Below are 16,848 nucleotides of genomic sequence, written 5' to 3'. Positions count from 1 at the left end.
ATGAAATGTGCAACTCGTTTTGCATAATTTGAATATACTTGCATTGGCCTATAAGAACGAATTTCGTTCTCATAATATATGTGGGGCGCGAGATATTGATTTCACCATAATGATAAACAATCACCTCATTTTGCATTGTGGAATTGAATCAATTTAATTTGTATTGTTTTCCCTGAACTTCAATATAAATATTGTGAAGTTTACTTACGTGCGTAATCATTGTGTTACACACACACACATACACACACACACACACACACACACACACACACATACGTGTACTTTTCCAGTAGCAAATAAATGGCACCAACTCCAAATATAGTTGTTGTTTTTCCCCCCCTCTGCATGGCAGCGGTTTGGAATACCTGAGATATCAAAGTAACACACACACACACTTGAGCAGAGTCCGAGTGAAGTTTCTGTCATAACTGTTCCAGACTGTGTCCACCCTTCTCACGCATCTCAAACTCTTTCCCTCGCCCTCCCCCTTCTTTAACTATAAGTCGGCCCATAGAGCCACGCAAACTTCCACTGCAGCACAGCTCAGCTCTGACACACAGACACACAGCCTTGCTTCTTTCTGCTGCTGCGCTCTCGTCGCCTTCGCTGTCCTGCAACAACTTTCTCCCCTCTGCACCGATGAAGCCTCGGAGTAAAAGCTGCCAACACTTCAATCTGATTCACTTTCTGTAATCAGACTCCTGCCTTAGAGTGGAGAGAGAGAGGGAGAGGAGAGGGAAAAGAGAAGAAATCTGTTCTGATCTAAATAAGGCTCTGTGAGGAGCAGCGAGTCCTCGTTCCTTTTTTTAAAACAAAACAAAAACACTTGTATCAGTGGAGGACAGGCAGACAGACGGTTGCGCACAACAGTTTCTTATACACAACAACAACAACAACAACAACACATTTCGGTGCCTCAGTCACACCAGAGTCCATGCAAGATACGGATGCTACAAGTTCTGACGCGCATCGCCGACTCGTCCCCTGATTCCACACGCACCGAGTTGCGGAGACACGTTGGACACGCGCTGTGAGGCTCCACGCGGGGTTCATGTACTGGAAAAATGAAGTTCTGTCCCCTCTTTCAGAGGGAAACAAGATTCTGTCCGACGGAATCCCCACGAAGCAGGTAGTTAACACTCTGGAAGGCGAACGCCCTGTGCCGCAACTCTGTGCGTAAAACGGCTCGAATTGGAGAGGTTTAAACGCACCGCTCTCGGGCCTTTTGCTGTGAATGATCTTTTTTCTTTTTTTATGGGTGTGTGACATGATGTAGTGGTGATTTTTGTGGTGCAGTAAAAAGTCAGTCATCGATGATGAGACGTCGCGTTGATTTACAAAATGGTTTCTCGTCTCTGGTGTTTGCTTCGACTGAGCTGGAGCAGCAGCGGAGACGTGATCGCGTTGCTTTTGTCTTCTTGTGTGATGTCACACAAGAATCACTGAGATCAGCTGCACGCGCCTGCCGCTGTGAAGAGGCACGCGTCTCTCTCAGGCTATGAATAGCGTGATTTGCGGTCCGCGAGTGTCTCTCCCTCTCTCCCTCTCTCCCCTTCTCTCTCTGCTGCCAATTCGCCGGAGAAGAATTCGATTTTAATTACAGCTATTAAAAATCAAATTTGCAATTCTTTGTGTGACCCGTTGCCTCTTTGTGATTGACAGATGAAATTGACACTCCGGGTACCTCTTATCCACTGCGTTTCAAGCTATTTGTAATTACAGGTAGTCGCTCCCCCCCCCCCCCCCCCCCACACACACACACACCCCACTCACCCACACCCCCTCCACTCTCGTGTCCTGGATTGCGGGAGAAAATGCTATTATTCTGAGAGGCACGGGTTAAGGGCAGGGGGAAAAAATCAATCCAAATTGGAATAGCTTCATTAAACGGTGTCTTTTGTTGTCGCGGCGCCTTTTTAACGGGTTTCAAAACCGACGGCTCTTTTATTGTCAGGACGACTTTATATAGGAGTAGTCGCGTGTACGTGGGAGCTTGCGTGCAAATGTCCCCGCGAGGATTTCTCAGGCGAAGGATGAGGCAGCAACCAGGGAGATGAAGTGATGAAGACTCACCACCGTTCACTCACCGTTGTCTTGTAGGTGATCTGTGCCGAGCACCAGAGCACACCGGGAGCCTCGCGCTGCAGCGTGGAGTCCAAACACGCGCCAATGGTGAGAGCTCCATACTTCATTTCCTATATACCTATATATTTACGCACAATGGTGAACATTCATCATTAAAATGGCGACATGTGCGCACTGTTTTTTATTGATTCGTGTATTTCATTGCAGTCTCACTCGGACGGAGAGTCTCAGCGATCGAACATGGAGCGGGAGGACACTCGCTCGTCCCCGAGCACACCGTCCACTCCCTCCGTGTGCTCGCCGACCTCCACCACCAGCTCCGTGCCCTCCACCGGGAAGAACGTGTGCGCCAGTTGCGGTCTGGAGATCTTGGACAGATATTTGCTCAAGGTGAGAGGAGAGAAAAACAACCGTGCGAGCGCGGAAACCTTTAAATGAAACAGACTGAAATTAAATAAATTAAATTAGCAGACAGTAAACACAGCAGAAAGGTTCGGACAGGCCTGCTGCGTTTTTGTTGACGAACACAAACAAAACAACTGACAATGTAATAGTAAGATTTGGCACGAATAAAACAACAAAACAAATAAACTATAGTCATTTATTATATCACTGTAAATACAATTAAAATCCCTACTAATATAGCCTTCATGTAATTTAGTTTACCCTTTAATTATGTCATAATAATAATACTATAGTTGCTGCCACACTATAAAAAAGACAATTTTTTTGTGACCTAGACTTTCCCCAAACTAAGTTACAATGACAGACACAACATGGATGTTTGGTTTTTCAGTTTTTACTGCCTCACTGTCAACGTGCCCTCATGTCTTGTCGCGTGCGCTCGCGTGTTTCCATCCTAAAACACTCTCGCGCACAAATGGGTATGAGTTTGTGTGTGTGTGTTTCTGATGCGGAAGTGTCATTCGTTCATTATCTTTTTTTTAATTTGGTCCATAACAGTAACACCTAGAAACATCCAGACAATTATTTTTTTAATGTATCATTATTTTTTAGAAAATAGAAATCAGACTAAACTACAAAACATCTTTTCGTTTTTGTTTTCGGCCAAATGGTCTGTATTTATATTTTAAGTGAATGTTTCGATTTCTTTTTTAAAACTATTAAACACGATTACTTTAATTATAGCTTATTATTTTTGTAAATACATAACACATAAAATAAGTGTGTCATTTTCAAAAGTATTATTATGATCTCATTATTAGGGTTGTTACGTTAATAGTACAATATTATATAAATTATCTATTTGTCCTCTCTGGATATATATCTACTAATTAAAAAAAAATCATAAAGTGATTATCAGATAGAACATTTACAATAATGGGTTAAAAAAAATTTTTGTTCCTTTAAGCGCCTAATTTTCGTCGGCAATACATTTGTAATTTTTCAGACTAAGCCCTCGTGCCAAAATTAATTATGCACATTTTAATTTTCATCATGACAGAAAACAGTTTGTAAACTGCTGCATAAGATTTCAACCACTGCAGCCAGTAATGACATTTTATCAGATTTGATCAGTTATTTTATCACATTATCAAATTTAAATGATAAATAATTATCAGTCTTGTTATTTTTCATGCTAATGACTAACATAAAAGAAGATATTTCACCCAAAAATGGTTCGTTACGGCTGAAATTTAAGAAAATGCATTGAATATGGATCGATTTTTCTCAATATCACATATTAATATTACATATACAAATACATATGTATTCCCTTATTAAAATAATATTACAATAATATAAATATAATAAATGATGTATTCCTACTCACTGTAAAAAAAGAAAGAAGGTTGGCTATATGTTCGTGGTAAGCTTAAATTATAGTCGCTTATTATATGAATAAATAAGAAATTCAAGATAACATCACAGCTGAACGGAAATGGTCACTTTGTATTTTGAAAAAAACCCAGCAAGTCTGACTTTAATGTAACAAAGTGTGAGCAGTGATTTATCACCTGTGTGTGTGTGTGTGTGTGTGTGTTTGTGTGTGTGCGTGCGTGCGTGCGTGCGTGCGTTGGACACGGTCGGTGTCTTTCTGCAGGTGAATAACCTGATCTGGCACGTGCGCTGTCTGGAGTGCTCGGTGTGCAGGACGTCACTGCGTCAGCACAACAGCTGCTACATCAAAAACAAAGAGATCTTCTGCAAAATGGATTATTTCAGGTAGGGTAAGTTTGTGACTGCGTTTCCAAAATACTGCCCCGCCTCCATCTCTCCCTCGCTCCCTCTCTCTCACACACAGTGTCGCTCTTTGAGGTGTGTGTTTGTGTGTGTGATGATGTGGGTTGCCTCACGTGTTACTGAAAGACCTTTTCAAAAACTGAAAGTCTGTAACAAAACAAAAATCGTTACCTACAGCGACGGAAAGATCCCCAGCTTTGTTATGGCTACACACCCACCCACACACACACACACACACTATGATATAATGACCACTTTAAAAAAAAAACTTAATGAGTAATTACTGTAAAAAAAATATTTTACATTTGTTACTTTCGATCTGCGTATTATTAATTGTACACACGTGACGTTATTGGCATAGCTTTGGGCGCGCAAACGCACGTGCCACGTGCTTGATCACCTCCAGTGGGACGCGTGAAACAAACGGAAATCACCGGAAATGCTGAAGTGTGCGTGTGTGTGTCAGTCCGTGTAGTCGTTTTATTTATAGAGGAAACAAAGTGTTAAAGTGAAACGAAACAATCTCAGAACAGAAAAAAACATAAATAAATGTTCTTGTTCTGTTCTACAATAATATCTGAACTCAGCCAGTTATTTACAACACACATGATAATTATTCATGGTTAGAGAATCAAATGAAGCACAAATAATACAAAAAGCATTTAATTTCCACAGCTACTTTTGTGCAATTTAGACGTTTTATCTTATTCTATATACAATTATTGCATTATCAGACGTAATGTAACACATGAACAGTGATGTACATTCACTGTGATTATATGTTCTTATATTAATTTTGCATATGAGAAACTCACAGTGTGTGTGTGTGAAGGAGAGCAATGTTCATTTATTATATGTATATTTATATACTTATGTGTGTGTGAGAGAGAGAGACACACACACAGAGAAAGAGAGAGCAATGTTCAACAATTTATTATATATATTTGTGTGTGTGTGTGAAATATTTGGATACATTTGACTTGTTTGTCTCTGCTTTGGTGAATTTATTTCCTCTGCCAGTGAAACTAAAAAAAAAATGCATGGATGATATGTACATGAATGTGAGTGAGTGAATGAGTGTGTGTGTGGTATCTGAGGTTAAATGGGGTTCACACGTAAAAATTCAGTTCAGTAGCCTGGAGCTGGTGTGGATGGACACACATGCTTGTGTGTGTGTGTGTGTGTGTGTGTGTGTGTTGCTAACTGTGTCACTGAGCGTTGGTGTTAGTCTGATTGAAACCTGACTCCAAGCCAAAACTCTGAGGTTTATAATCACCAGCAATTAGTCGTCCACCACCTCGGACCCTCAGGCCTCCACATCAGCAATTAGATCGCCCCGAGTGCGTGGTCAGCATGTTTCTGCTCTCACTACTACACACACACACACACACACACACACACACACTCATCTACATAAATGTATCAGTAAAAACGTACAGTACACATTGCCTCTTTGTGCAGCTGCACGACTGTACACACACTCACAAACATTAAGCTGAGATCTCTGTTTGTTTACACTTGTCCAGCAGCTGCCAATCATTCTGCTCTATTTTTCTTCATAATAATATGAATAATAACATTCGATCGGACCAGAATCCAGTTAAAAAGCTCTCTATTATCATTCGGCTGCCACAGGCCCTGGAACACGATGTTGCTCTCTGAGCCGTTATTAACATGGCAAACATATTAAAACATGGCAAAGAATCACATGTACAAAAACAGTCATGAGTGCTTCAGGTGTAGCTGTCAGTCACGTGTTACAGCGTCGCCAGGGAATCATATAATTATATGAAAGACAGTCCATTTGATTAAAAAGCGTGTATGAATGCGGGAGCCTTAAATGTATTCACGCTAGTTTCTTTGAAGAAAAATACTTACTGTATCTTTAATAAACTGCGACAGTTTATAAACTAAGTTAAGACTGAAATTTTTCAGACAAAGGTTTGGCACGTTTAAATAATTAATAACTACCTCTTATAGTACTTTTATAGTAAAAGTATAAACATATCTCGTCTCCCTTCTCTTAACCTAAGGAAAACACACACACATATAGAGACAATGCAAATGATGATGAATCTATAGATTAAAAACAAAATTATGTTCTCACATTTCTCATACACACAAATGCACGGACACTGAAAAAAATACTTAAAAAAGACTTAAAAATCCATTCAAACAAATATAGCAAATTGTTTTGGTATAACTTGGCCACTTTAGGTGGATACAGTATCACACATACAGTATTATAATATTTGTAATAGTCACAGTTCTTCATGACAAACAGACAATAGTACACACATAGATATGCACAGTGTGAGTATACAAGGTTAGTTTTCATGTATTAATTTGCCGTTTATACGTACTAAGACTGGCTGTTGGAAATTAAGTCATCGAGTCTTTTTCTAACACATGAATAAAACATGAGTGCAATTAATCTAAGGATTAACTCTTCTTATTATTTTATCCTAAAAAAAATTATCACATTATCCATTTAATTTAATTCAATTTAATTTAATTTATTTTATTTGCTGATTAAGGGTATTTTTTTTATATGACCAATCTTTCACTGCAGCTCAAGATATAACAAGTAAAGTGGTGATACATCACATTTGACAGTCTGTGTATTCTGTGGACGAGAATATTATTCAAATACTGCAATTTCTTTAACTCGCCGTGGCTACAATCTGTGGGCAAAGCTGTCTCATTTGCATAATAACATTTGTAAGTTTTCCATTAGAGTCACTCGGGAATGATGGAAGGATTTTTATGTTTTATTTTCTTTTTCTTATAAGAAATTCTTGCATTAACAGTGAAGCATGGCTGCAGGCGGGCGGGCGGGCGGGAGGGTGAGTGGCCTGCTGTACAATGGTTACTCCTGTAAATATAAACTGTAATCTGGGGTTTAGGCCAGATTCTAACTCAACGGGCTTAAACACCCCGTATGAGTTCAGATCCTCCGGGCTGACTTGAAACCTCTGGAGATATTTCCTCATCTGTGTCAGCCTCTCATCTGGCTTTGGACTGACAGCTGCTTTAATGGGGCGTAATAGCAGGAAATCAGAGCGGGGTTTCCCTCCATGTACCTGTGTGTGTGTGTGTGTGTGTGTGTGTGTGTTTGTATTTCAGTATGGGGGTGCAGGACAGAGAGTCGTAAAGTGCCTCACAAGCCCATGTGAGGCCTTCAGGGGCCTGCTATCACACACACACACACACACATGCGTGCATGCACTACCCTTTTCTTTATTAGCCTCCTCCCCTCACCCCTCACCTCCCTTCACCCCCTCCCTCGTCTCACTCCCATAGAAACCTCATCCTTGTCCGAGAGCTGCAGGCCACACAGGAAGTTGCACTGCTGCACTAATCAGGAGAACCATGGGATACGAACACTGTAACCAGAGTCAACGTATACGGAGGGAACTTTGTGGCATTGTGGTAATAATCATTCATCAACCTACCTCTGGTTAGCTGATTAGGTATCCATAGCAACAACGATGTAGTACAAGCACAGCGAGAGAACGGTTGAAATGATTGTTTGGTTATACGGTGTTTAGTGAATTTAATCACGAGGAAAAGAACTGTAGGAGAAAATATCTTATTTTGCAATTTCATTTGAGATGTAGTCCTTTAAGTCAGTTTTGAATATAAATCCTCACATAGGGTACAGAGGGAAAAATGAGAGAAACCTCAGGAAGAGCCACAGAGAAGGGATCCTACTCCCAGACCTGGTCAAGATTTGGTTCAGGATTCACCGTGTAATAGATTTAAAGCCTATATTGCAGCATTATCACACAGCACAACATTTTAATCCAAGGATGAATGAGCATGAGTCACATACGTACTGTACGTAGAAAATAGAACAATCAAAAACAAAAGAATTCCATTTTGGCCATTTGCTGATATAATTACGACCTAGTTTCATTTTTACACACTCAACATGCAGCGATTACAGATATGTGTTAGTGAAAGGTGTCTTTTATGGTCAGGGTTAATATTCCAGAGCTTAGTAATATGCTAAATCAGTGAAAAGAAGCTGTCTGCACGGTATTAAGATCACTCCCCCCCCCCCCGTCTTAGATTTCCACACCGTAGGCCGAACACGAACCTCGCGCCTCGATAAACCGCAGAGTCGAGAGCAGGGGAAACTCTCTCAGGACAAATCTAATAGAGATTAGTGTATTCTCACAGCACATTGGCAATAATCCAAAAAACATGTACCTCTTCAAGCCCCTCTCTCTCTCTCTCTCTCTCTCTCTCTCTCTCTCCCTCTCTCTCTTTCAGCAGCAGGTGAATTACTGTACTAAAAAAAAAAGAAGAAATTGTAAAGATTAGACCAAAGAAGGGGAGCAAATAGGAGAGGTCTGGGGCTAAAAAGGGAGGTTCTGTGGTGTGGGATTTTCCCTCTTGTGAGTGATATGGGGGCCATGAGGATTGACAGTGCTCCAAAATAAACACCAGGTTTTTGGTACAAAGACAAAACGAGATAAGGGGGAGAAAAAAAAGGGGAAGGAGGGAGGGAGGGAGGGGTTTGTGGAGATGAAGACAGACGACAAGGAGGAGGAGGAGGAGGAGGAGGAGGAGGGGGGTTAAAGGGATGATTTTTCAGCTTTTCTGGGTCCTGTCTCGGAGCATGAAACTGACAAGCTGTCATGCCAGATTAGCCGACAACTACTCCACCATGTTTTTTTCCTCTTCACTGTAGAAACAGGCAGGGAATTCTCCATAAAAATATAAAATGATACGTACGTACATACTGTACAGGAAGCCATGGAGTCGATTTGTCTCCGGAGTGGCTTTATTAGGTTACAAGAGCTTTGCCTATTTTTTCCTTCTTCTTCCCTGTGACAGCTTAAGCTTCTCTGTAAGTGCCATGTCGGCAAATTTCATTTCAAAGTCACCACAAATACTTTTGTTGGGTCCCGGTGCTCTCTAATGTCGAACGGTCGCAGTGATCTGTCTTTATGTGGAAATTGTCGCGCTAATTCGCGATAGTCTGTTGAGCCCTGTCTGTCAAGACAGACGCAGAGTCAGACGCGAGGCAAGGATAATGACTTACAAATATTCTCCAGCATACGACGTGTATGAAAATGCCACTTCTTGGCCAACAAGCTCGTATACGCGAGGAGGGGTACGGGCTGGTGGGATGTTATAATGTGCTTTCATTCCAGATAGAGTGGATTTGAGTGCACTGATGAGCTGCCAAACCCACTCACTTGGCAGCACTCATGCTCTCCTGCACCCTCGTCATCCTGCTCTTTCGCTGCCATCCACGCTCTTTACTTTTGCCGGTTTTTTTTCCCCCTCGACGCCGAGACTCCCTGCCTCAGCCACTTACCTCCTCTCTCCTCGCGCCGCTCCGTGTCCTCGTCAGCTCTCTCGCTTTCTGATTTCGAGTCATGTTTGTGATGTTTTCTTAAAACATTCTCAGTTCCCGGATCGCTCGCTGCTTTTAATTTATGCCAGTTTTTTTTGTTTGTTTTTTGAAGTCTAACGCTGGCTGTATACAGTTTGCCACTATGTGCTTCATGTTTAGCTCCTGAGGTAGCACTTTTTCAGGCTACAGGCAAAATCCTGCCGCCTTCACCAGAATTGGCAGCTGCTAACCCGCCAAAAAATGGCTCAGAGCCGATACCACGTCAAAACCGGAAAAACCCATGATGTACTTTTTAAAAGAGGAGAATGATCACTTTAGATTTGAGTGTAGAAGAGAAAATTGCTATGATATGTCAGTTGTAGTTAAGTGTGTTTGATTGGGGGACATTTCTCAGTGCCAGAGAGGTTAAAGAGTCATATACAGTATAGTTTTTTTGTCTTTTCTGAACACGTCATATTGAAAAGTATAGGATTCTTTTTAAATGAATTCTCTTCTTAAAGATGTAGAAGTTTAAAAAAGGGCACAAGTTGCAGTGAAAGGGATAGGAGAGAAAATGGAAATCCAAACAAATTTTTTAAGTGAGCCAAGTTGCCCAAAGTGCTGTACAGTAACTTTTTGTTACCTTAACGGTTTGTGCTATCACAAAAATTCTAGTGGTTTGTGAAAGCTGAGAAGATGCAAGTCAAAGCACAACATGTGGTTATTACCATAATTTCTCTCGTGCTGTTGCAGGAAGCGGGCGAATCACCGTCTTTGTCACCAGAGGAGAGAGTTTGAAAAACGCCTGTACATAGTTTCCATTTTTTGGCCTGTTATTTTTTTGGACATTGAGACTAAAAAACTCAAACAGATGTTATTTTAAATAAGTGTTATACTGTTCATATTTCAAATTGAACATGCACAATCTGGTGTATGTGTAAAACTAAATTGTTAATACACCATTCTAACTGGGAAAATGGGCAAAAGCAGTTACTCACATAACATTTTCTGGCCCTTTTATGGTTTAAAACAAGTCCGTCTGGACATTTTGAGGCGTGGGTGTTAAAGTGTTCAAATCCATAAAAAACCACATCTTATACTGTGATAAAAGCCAAGAGAAAATAATACAAAACAAAATATAATTCAAAGCTGATAGAACTTATTGTTATTATATCTACAGCCGCCTTTAGCTCCACTCTGCGCTCATATTTGTCCAATGTGTTTTCTTCTCTCACATTAACACAGGTTTCAGTATTTCAAGTAAAAAAAAAAAGAGTTAACTTCAGACATATTAATGTTTATTTGAAGCCAAAGAAATCTGATTCGCACATTCTCTGCTTGGATTCTTCCTCTTTCTCCAAACTCCATTTGTCTCTCACCCTCTCCTCTTGTGTGTGCCCCCCTCACCCCCCCCCGACCCCCCCCCGCACAACAGTAAGTCAGGTGGTTTAAGTTTATGTGCTGCCTGATCTCACTGTTACTATCAGTTACAGCGGGGTGATGTGGAGTGATGTCATCCAAGTCTTTCTTCATCTTCCACTGTGTGTAGAAACCACCCTGGCTTACGTACGTCGGTTTATCCCTGGTGTGTGTGTGTGTGTGTGTGTGTGTGTGTGTGTGTGTTTGTGTGGGAGCATGTGTGTATATGTCAGGGTCTTCACGCATCAGCCAGGAAATTGCAGGTGTTGGTTTGTTTGCGTTCAAGGCTCAGCTTGCAGCCACAGTCTGGAGTCCTTTTTGAAGGCCACATCCTCCTCAGAGGTTTCTTCCTCCAAACCCCTCCAAGTTCTGCCAGAACTTGGAGCGTAAAAACAGTCATTTTGGACTCCAGCTTTAGTCGAAAAAAGGGGGGGAGAAGTCTGTGTAATTCTGTGTGTGTGTGGACTGGCCCTAAGATAAAGGGTCACGACGATACAATACCATCGACTGCTGCAACTCTCTGTGCCAAAATGGTGCCATCTACAAACACATAATTTCTCTCTGCTGGTTTCCTCTTGCTTCTCCTCTTCTCTCCCTCACAGTAGGTTTGGTACTAAGTGTGCTCGCTGTGGGCGGCAGATATACGCCAGTGACTGGGTGCGCCGCGCGAGGGGAAACGCATACCACTTGGCATGCTTTGCGTGCTACTCGTGCAAGAGGCAGCTGTCCACGGGAGAGGAGTTTGGATTGGTGGAGGAGAAGGTCCTGTGCAGGATCCACTATGACACCATGGTGGAGAACCTCAAACGAGCGGCTGAGAGCGGTGAGTTGTGGTTCCACGGCCCAAAACCGTTTGCTCCAATTCTTCTCCAGATGTTTGCTCAATGATTGTCTCAAATACACTTTTAATAAATAAGTTTTGTGGTCACATGCGGAATTAATCATGACATAATTAGAATTTCTCTTATTTACTAACATAAATATTTACGGCACGTCACTGATATCTACTATATTTAGCCTGTTTATTCTTAATTTCTCAGCGGTTCTCATGGATACCCACAGGATTCGTGGATACGTCATGTTATAAAAGCACGGGGGCGAGACTGTGGGTTAGGGTTAGGGTTAGACTGTGTCTCATAAGTGAATATACTTCCCAGGACATTTGCGGCTGCTTAAAATCAAGTCATCTGATGTGCATCATTGTGTTTTACAGGCAATGGTATCACGTTAGAAGGAGCGGTTCCAACAGAACAAGACAGTCAACCCAAACCTGCCAAAAGGGCACGGACGTCCTTCACTGCAGAACAGCTACAGGTCTCATACATGCTTTACAATCAATCCCAGACAGACACAAAATCGGTTTCTGATATCATTTCTGCATCTTTTGAATGATTGTTTTCTTATTTGAAGCCCATCCACCATATTAAAATGACACTACATTGCTTTGTTTGCTTTAATGACACATTTACATATGAATATATTATCTCAACATGCAGATCATGCAGGCTCAGTTTGCCCAGGACAACAACCCCGATGCACAGACGCTACAGAAACTGGCCGACATGACGGGCCTCAGCAGGAGAGTCATACAGGTCAGTGTGCAGACATCTGCTGACAACAAACCTGCTTATGTTATTAAACTGGATGTAGATGTAGACTTTGGAAATGGAATGCCCTCCCATTAAATCTGCACCAATGCACCTCAACTAGGGATGCACGATATATCGGCATTAATATTGGTATCGGCCGATGTTCGTCATTTTTTAACATATCGGCATCGGTGCAATGAGTAAAACTGCGCCGATTTTAACAACCGATGTTTATACCCGTCTAATTGCTGTTTGTGTATGTGTGTCGGGAAGGGGACAGCGTCAGTGACGCAAGCGCAGCACAAGGTGTGTGTGTGTGTGGAGGAGAGAGAATGTCAGCGGTGTGGGCGATTTTTCAGGGTGTCAATAGAAGATACGCGAAAAGCATTATGCAACACTTGCAAAGTCGAGGTAATGCGAGGAGGGTTCCGCGTCAAGTCATTCAATACCACAAATTTGATCATGTCATTTGAAAAACCGCCACCCAGAAGTACACAAACAACGGCAGGAAGCTAACGCTAGTAACATTAGGCAGCAGACAAAAAGAAAGCAGCGCAGCTGGGACTCGACCAAAGGAAGACAGTGGCCAGGGCAATAACGATCAAGGTAATGGAAATGATTGCTCTTGACGACCAGCCGAGGGTTCCGACGGTTGATAGCGCATATTGAACCCCGCAACAACCTGCCAAGTCGGCGCTACTTTTCCGATGTTTTGCAATTGAATAAATATCTGGTTGCCATGAATACTGGCAAGTTTGATAAAGTATTTTAACATGTTTTTTTTTAATTATGGCAGCTCTTAGTAGAGCTTGTCAGGTATTGTTTCTCATATCTGTTGTGTAGTTTTATTGTGAAGGGAAGTGGCGCGGTTGTTGTTGCCGGGAGGAAGGGTTGTTGACTTTATTTACGTACCCAGTATAGACGCCCTTATCTCGGTTACAGTAACTTTGGCAGGGTATTATTTTTATTTATGTTCATGTTTGTAATTTATGATCCAAACTTTCTCACAGGAGTTTAGTGAGTTGAGGGAGTTAAACTGTACTTTAATTTAGTTACACACTTGCTACAAGTGGTAAAGGTTTCTAAAAACCTTTACTTGTAGTTGGTTACTTGTGTCTTATGTGACCTTGTTATTTGGAGGTAAAACATGTTTTGAAAATAAAGAAAGACATTCAAAAATTCAGCTTGCATGATTTTCATTCTGTACAAACTTTTATCATCTCAGAAACTTTTTTTTAAAAACATATATCGATATCGGTAAATATCGGTTATCGGCCATAGCAGCAATATTAATATCGGATATCGGTATCGGTGGAAATAGTCATATCGGTGCATCCCTAACCTCAACATCTGCTTTTAAATCTCCACCAAATTGTATTTGTTTTAGTTTTTTATAGTTTATTTTACAGTATTTGTTTTAGTTTTTATAGTGTACTATACATTATTTACAGTATTATTTTTGTTTATTTGCTTTATTGCATATTTTATTTCTAACTTACTATTTTATCTCTTCTATGTTAAATCGTTCCAGCAACATTTTGGTAAATTTCACACTGAGATTAGGTGTAAATCCAGATTTACTACATACATGCCAACGTTAGATGAAACTGTACCTGTTTATGGCAGTGACATTCATGACACAGCAAAACCTTTGGGTTGTGTATATGACAACAATTGTAGATCTTCCATTGGTAGAAAATAATAAAACTGTTGTAGCATATTGATTTTAACTTTATATAATGTATTACCTTATTTCACTTTGTTTTAAACACTTGGCTAGGTAAGTAGATAGATAGATAGATAGATAGATAGATAGATGGTGTCTTGAAAGGTGCTTCAGATAAAATATGTTATTGTTATTATTACATAAATTGTCAATATATTCACTGAAATATGAATATGCATTATTTACACATACTGTATTTCCATGTCATTTATGATATATACAGTACTGTGCAAGAGTCTCAATCTACTCTTAGATTTGTTGTTTTAGTAATGTTGTCATGACGTTTCAAAATACAGGTTAAAGTGTCAAGTATTTGGTGTGACCTACCCTTACACTTAGATACATAAAGCCATACAAACAATAGCCCAACTCTCTTACACCAGATCATTCGACAGACATAAACCCCACACCACTGGTGTTGCCCTGAAGCTTTTGCACAGTAATGTATATATAAAATGATATCCTTTAGATTAAATCGTTTTCTATTAAAGAATATAGCAACATGATGTCTGGTTACATTGCGTCTTCATAGGTGTGGTTTCAAAACTGCAGAGCAAGACACAAAAAGCACACGCCCCAGCACAGTGGGGCTCCGCAAGGTCATCCGCAGTCCAGAATACCCTCGTCCCTGCCCGATGAGCTGCATTACTCTCCCTTTGGAAATCCTGAGCGGGCACGCATGGTGGCCCTTCATGGGTACATCGACAGTGAGTTGTTTTTTTTTTTTTAAAAAGGGGCCACACAGATTTCTGATTTTGCTACGTCATTCTCTTTCTTTATGTGGTTTTAAATTCCGTTGTTTGTGTGTGTGTTTTTTTTAGGTCATCCCTTCTCTGTGCTGACCTCACAGAGTCTCCCTCACCAGGCCATGTCACTGCCCCAGCTCCCCCTCAGCCGCTAGCACTCCACTTATGACCGATATGACCCCTCGCCTCCGCACCCAACCCTTCATCTCCCATCAGTAAACGTCTGCCGTCGGCCTGACCCGGAGGTCAACCAGTCAGAGTCAGGATGGGGGGGGGGGGGAAGAGACAAAACTTCACACAAGAGTCTCGCCCACTTGGAAACAGAAAAGACATTTTTTTTTGTCTCTCTGAGGACAGGAATATCCCACCTGCAGCCAGTTTGACAAAAAGAGGCAACAATTTTTCATGATTTCACCACAAATAAGGACCCATTTTTCTTCAAGTGAACGGCGTCGTCCACTGTACTCGTCATCCGCGCTCGGACTTTGAAGGTGGAGGGAGCTTTAAAAGGATGACACCGATCAGGGAAGCAGGACTGATGCCTCTCGAGTGCTGTCAGAATGTTGAAGAAAGACAAAGAGGGGGACATTTAAGGGGGAAATGCCAGTGTGGCACACGGCAGACCACATTTAGAGGTAAGACTCCGCCCTCTTTTTTTTCTCCAAGCAACCATGAAGGAAAATTATGTTAAAACCGCTAAAACATTTTCTTTTAGGAATGGCAATGGTGTTTCCATGGCATTTAAAAAAAAAAAAAAAAAACAATCTTCCCAGCAACATTTCGGTCAATTTCACACTGAGATTAGGTGCAAATCCAGATTTTCTTTGGTGAAGGAATATTGCGTGCCTTATCTTTTCCAACGTTAGATGAGACTGTACTTGTTTTACGGCAGTGAAATTCATGACAAAGCAAGGATTTTGGGGTTGTGTATATGAAAACAATTTTAGATCTTCCATTGGTTAGAAAATAATAAAACTGTCGTAGCATATTGAATTGTTATTATTATTATTTTTTATCATGAAGGAAAAAACCACAAAGCACAAAGTCTCTGCTCGTGTATCATTTTTAATTCTGGGTTTCATGAGGAGCAAGCAGATTTAGATTTTAAAACCGCCACGGTCCTGTTACCTTTCTTTAATCGGACACAGAAACAGAAAATCTGATATGTTACAAGTTACATATTTTTATATTTCAGGTGTTTTTGTCATTAATTTATGATTTTAAATTCCCTTGTTCGGCGTCTGTGCGTGTGTGTGTTTTGTACAATGAGGGAAATGGAGTACTGGTACAAAATAGACAGTATAAAACAGACTGGGGTGTACATAGTAAGAAATGTGTGTGTGTGTGTGTGTGTGTGTGTGTGTGTGCAGGGGTAGAAAGTGTGCATCTGTATTTTAGTGCCATGGCCGATGTGTGAAGAACAGGATCCAACAAGACCTCAATGTCCTTGTATTTATTGAGATGGTAAATCCCTGTAAAGCACTTTTTTTTTCCCCCTCCTCTGAAAATGTTTTTGTTTTTGTTAAAAAAAACATGAAATGGAATGAAACAAAAAGTTTATTTGATAGACTGTGCATCATTAATGTTTTGTGTACTAAATTGCAATAAAATAGAATGTGATATTTTTGTGTTTTTTTGGGATCATTTTTTTTAGATCATAAAATGAGCGACAACTCAAAGACAAACGGACACAATGATTAATGACAAAAATACAAATAAAACAAGTGA

The 16,848-nt window shown here is 40.8% G+C and overlaps 1 protein-coding gene across 3 annotated transcripts; it reads left to right on the top strand.

The window, feature by feature from the left end:
- The first annotated feature begins 523 nt into the window (after positions 1–523).
- Positions 524–16,742, top strand: lhx6a (LIM homeobox 6a). 3 transcript variants are annotated; one of them, XR_009233901.1, is made up of 9 exons: positions 524–1,129; positions 2,101–2,172; positions 2,293–2,475; positions 4,151–4,272; positions 11,662–11,882; positions 12,273–12,373; positions 12,556–12,651; positions 14,927–15,081; positions 15,196–16,742. XR_009233901.1 is itself a non-coding variant. In XM_058617295.1 (9 exons), the coding sequence occupies exons 1-9, from the start codon at positions 1,052–1,054 to the stop codon at positions 15,273–15,275; spliced, it is 1,125 nt and encodes a 374-aa protein (XP_058473278.1). In that variant the 5' UTR covers positions 524–1,051; the 3' UTR covers positions 15,276–16,742. The 3 variants fall into 3 exon arrangements, 2 of the variants coding, with proteins under 2 accessions (XP_058473278.1, XP_058473277.1); XM_058617295.1 differs by having other exon boundaries at positions 11,665–11,882; positions 14,907–15,081; XM_058617294.1 differs by having other exon boundaries at positions 14,907–15,081.
- The last annotated feature ends 106 nt before the right edge of the window (positions 16,743–16,848 follow it).

The sequence above is a fragment of the Solea solea genome, chromosome 19 (genome assembly GCF_958295425.1).
Source record: "Solea solea chromosome 19, fSolSol10.1, whole genome shotgun sequence".
NCBI lineage: Eukaryota > Metazoa > Chordata > Actinopteri > Pleuronectiformes > Soleidae > Solea > Solea solea.
Note: the sequence above shows the minus strand (reverse complement) of the source record. Positions and strands in the feature narration are given on the sequence as shown.

Coding starts and splice junctions, on each gene's coding strand:
- lhx6a (XM_058617294.1), top strand. CDS start 1,052: ATGTACTGGAAAAATGAAGTTCTGTCCCCTCTTTCAGAGGGAAACAAG. Junction 1,130..2,100: donor ACGGAATCCCCACGAAGCAG/GTAGTTAACACT, acceptor GTTGTCTTGTAG/GTGATCTGTGCCGAGCACCA. Junction 11,883..12,272: donor CAAACGAGCGGCTGAGAGCG/GTGAGTTGTGGT, acceptor TGTGTTTTACAG/GCAATGGTATCACGTTAGAA.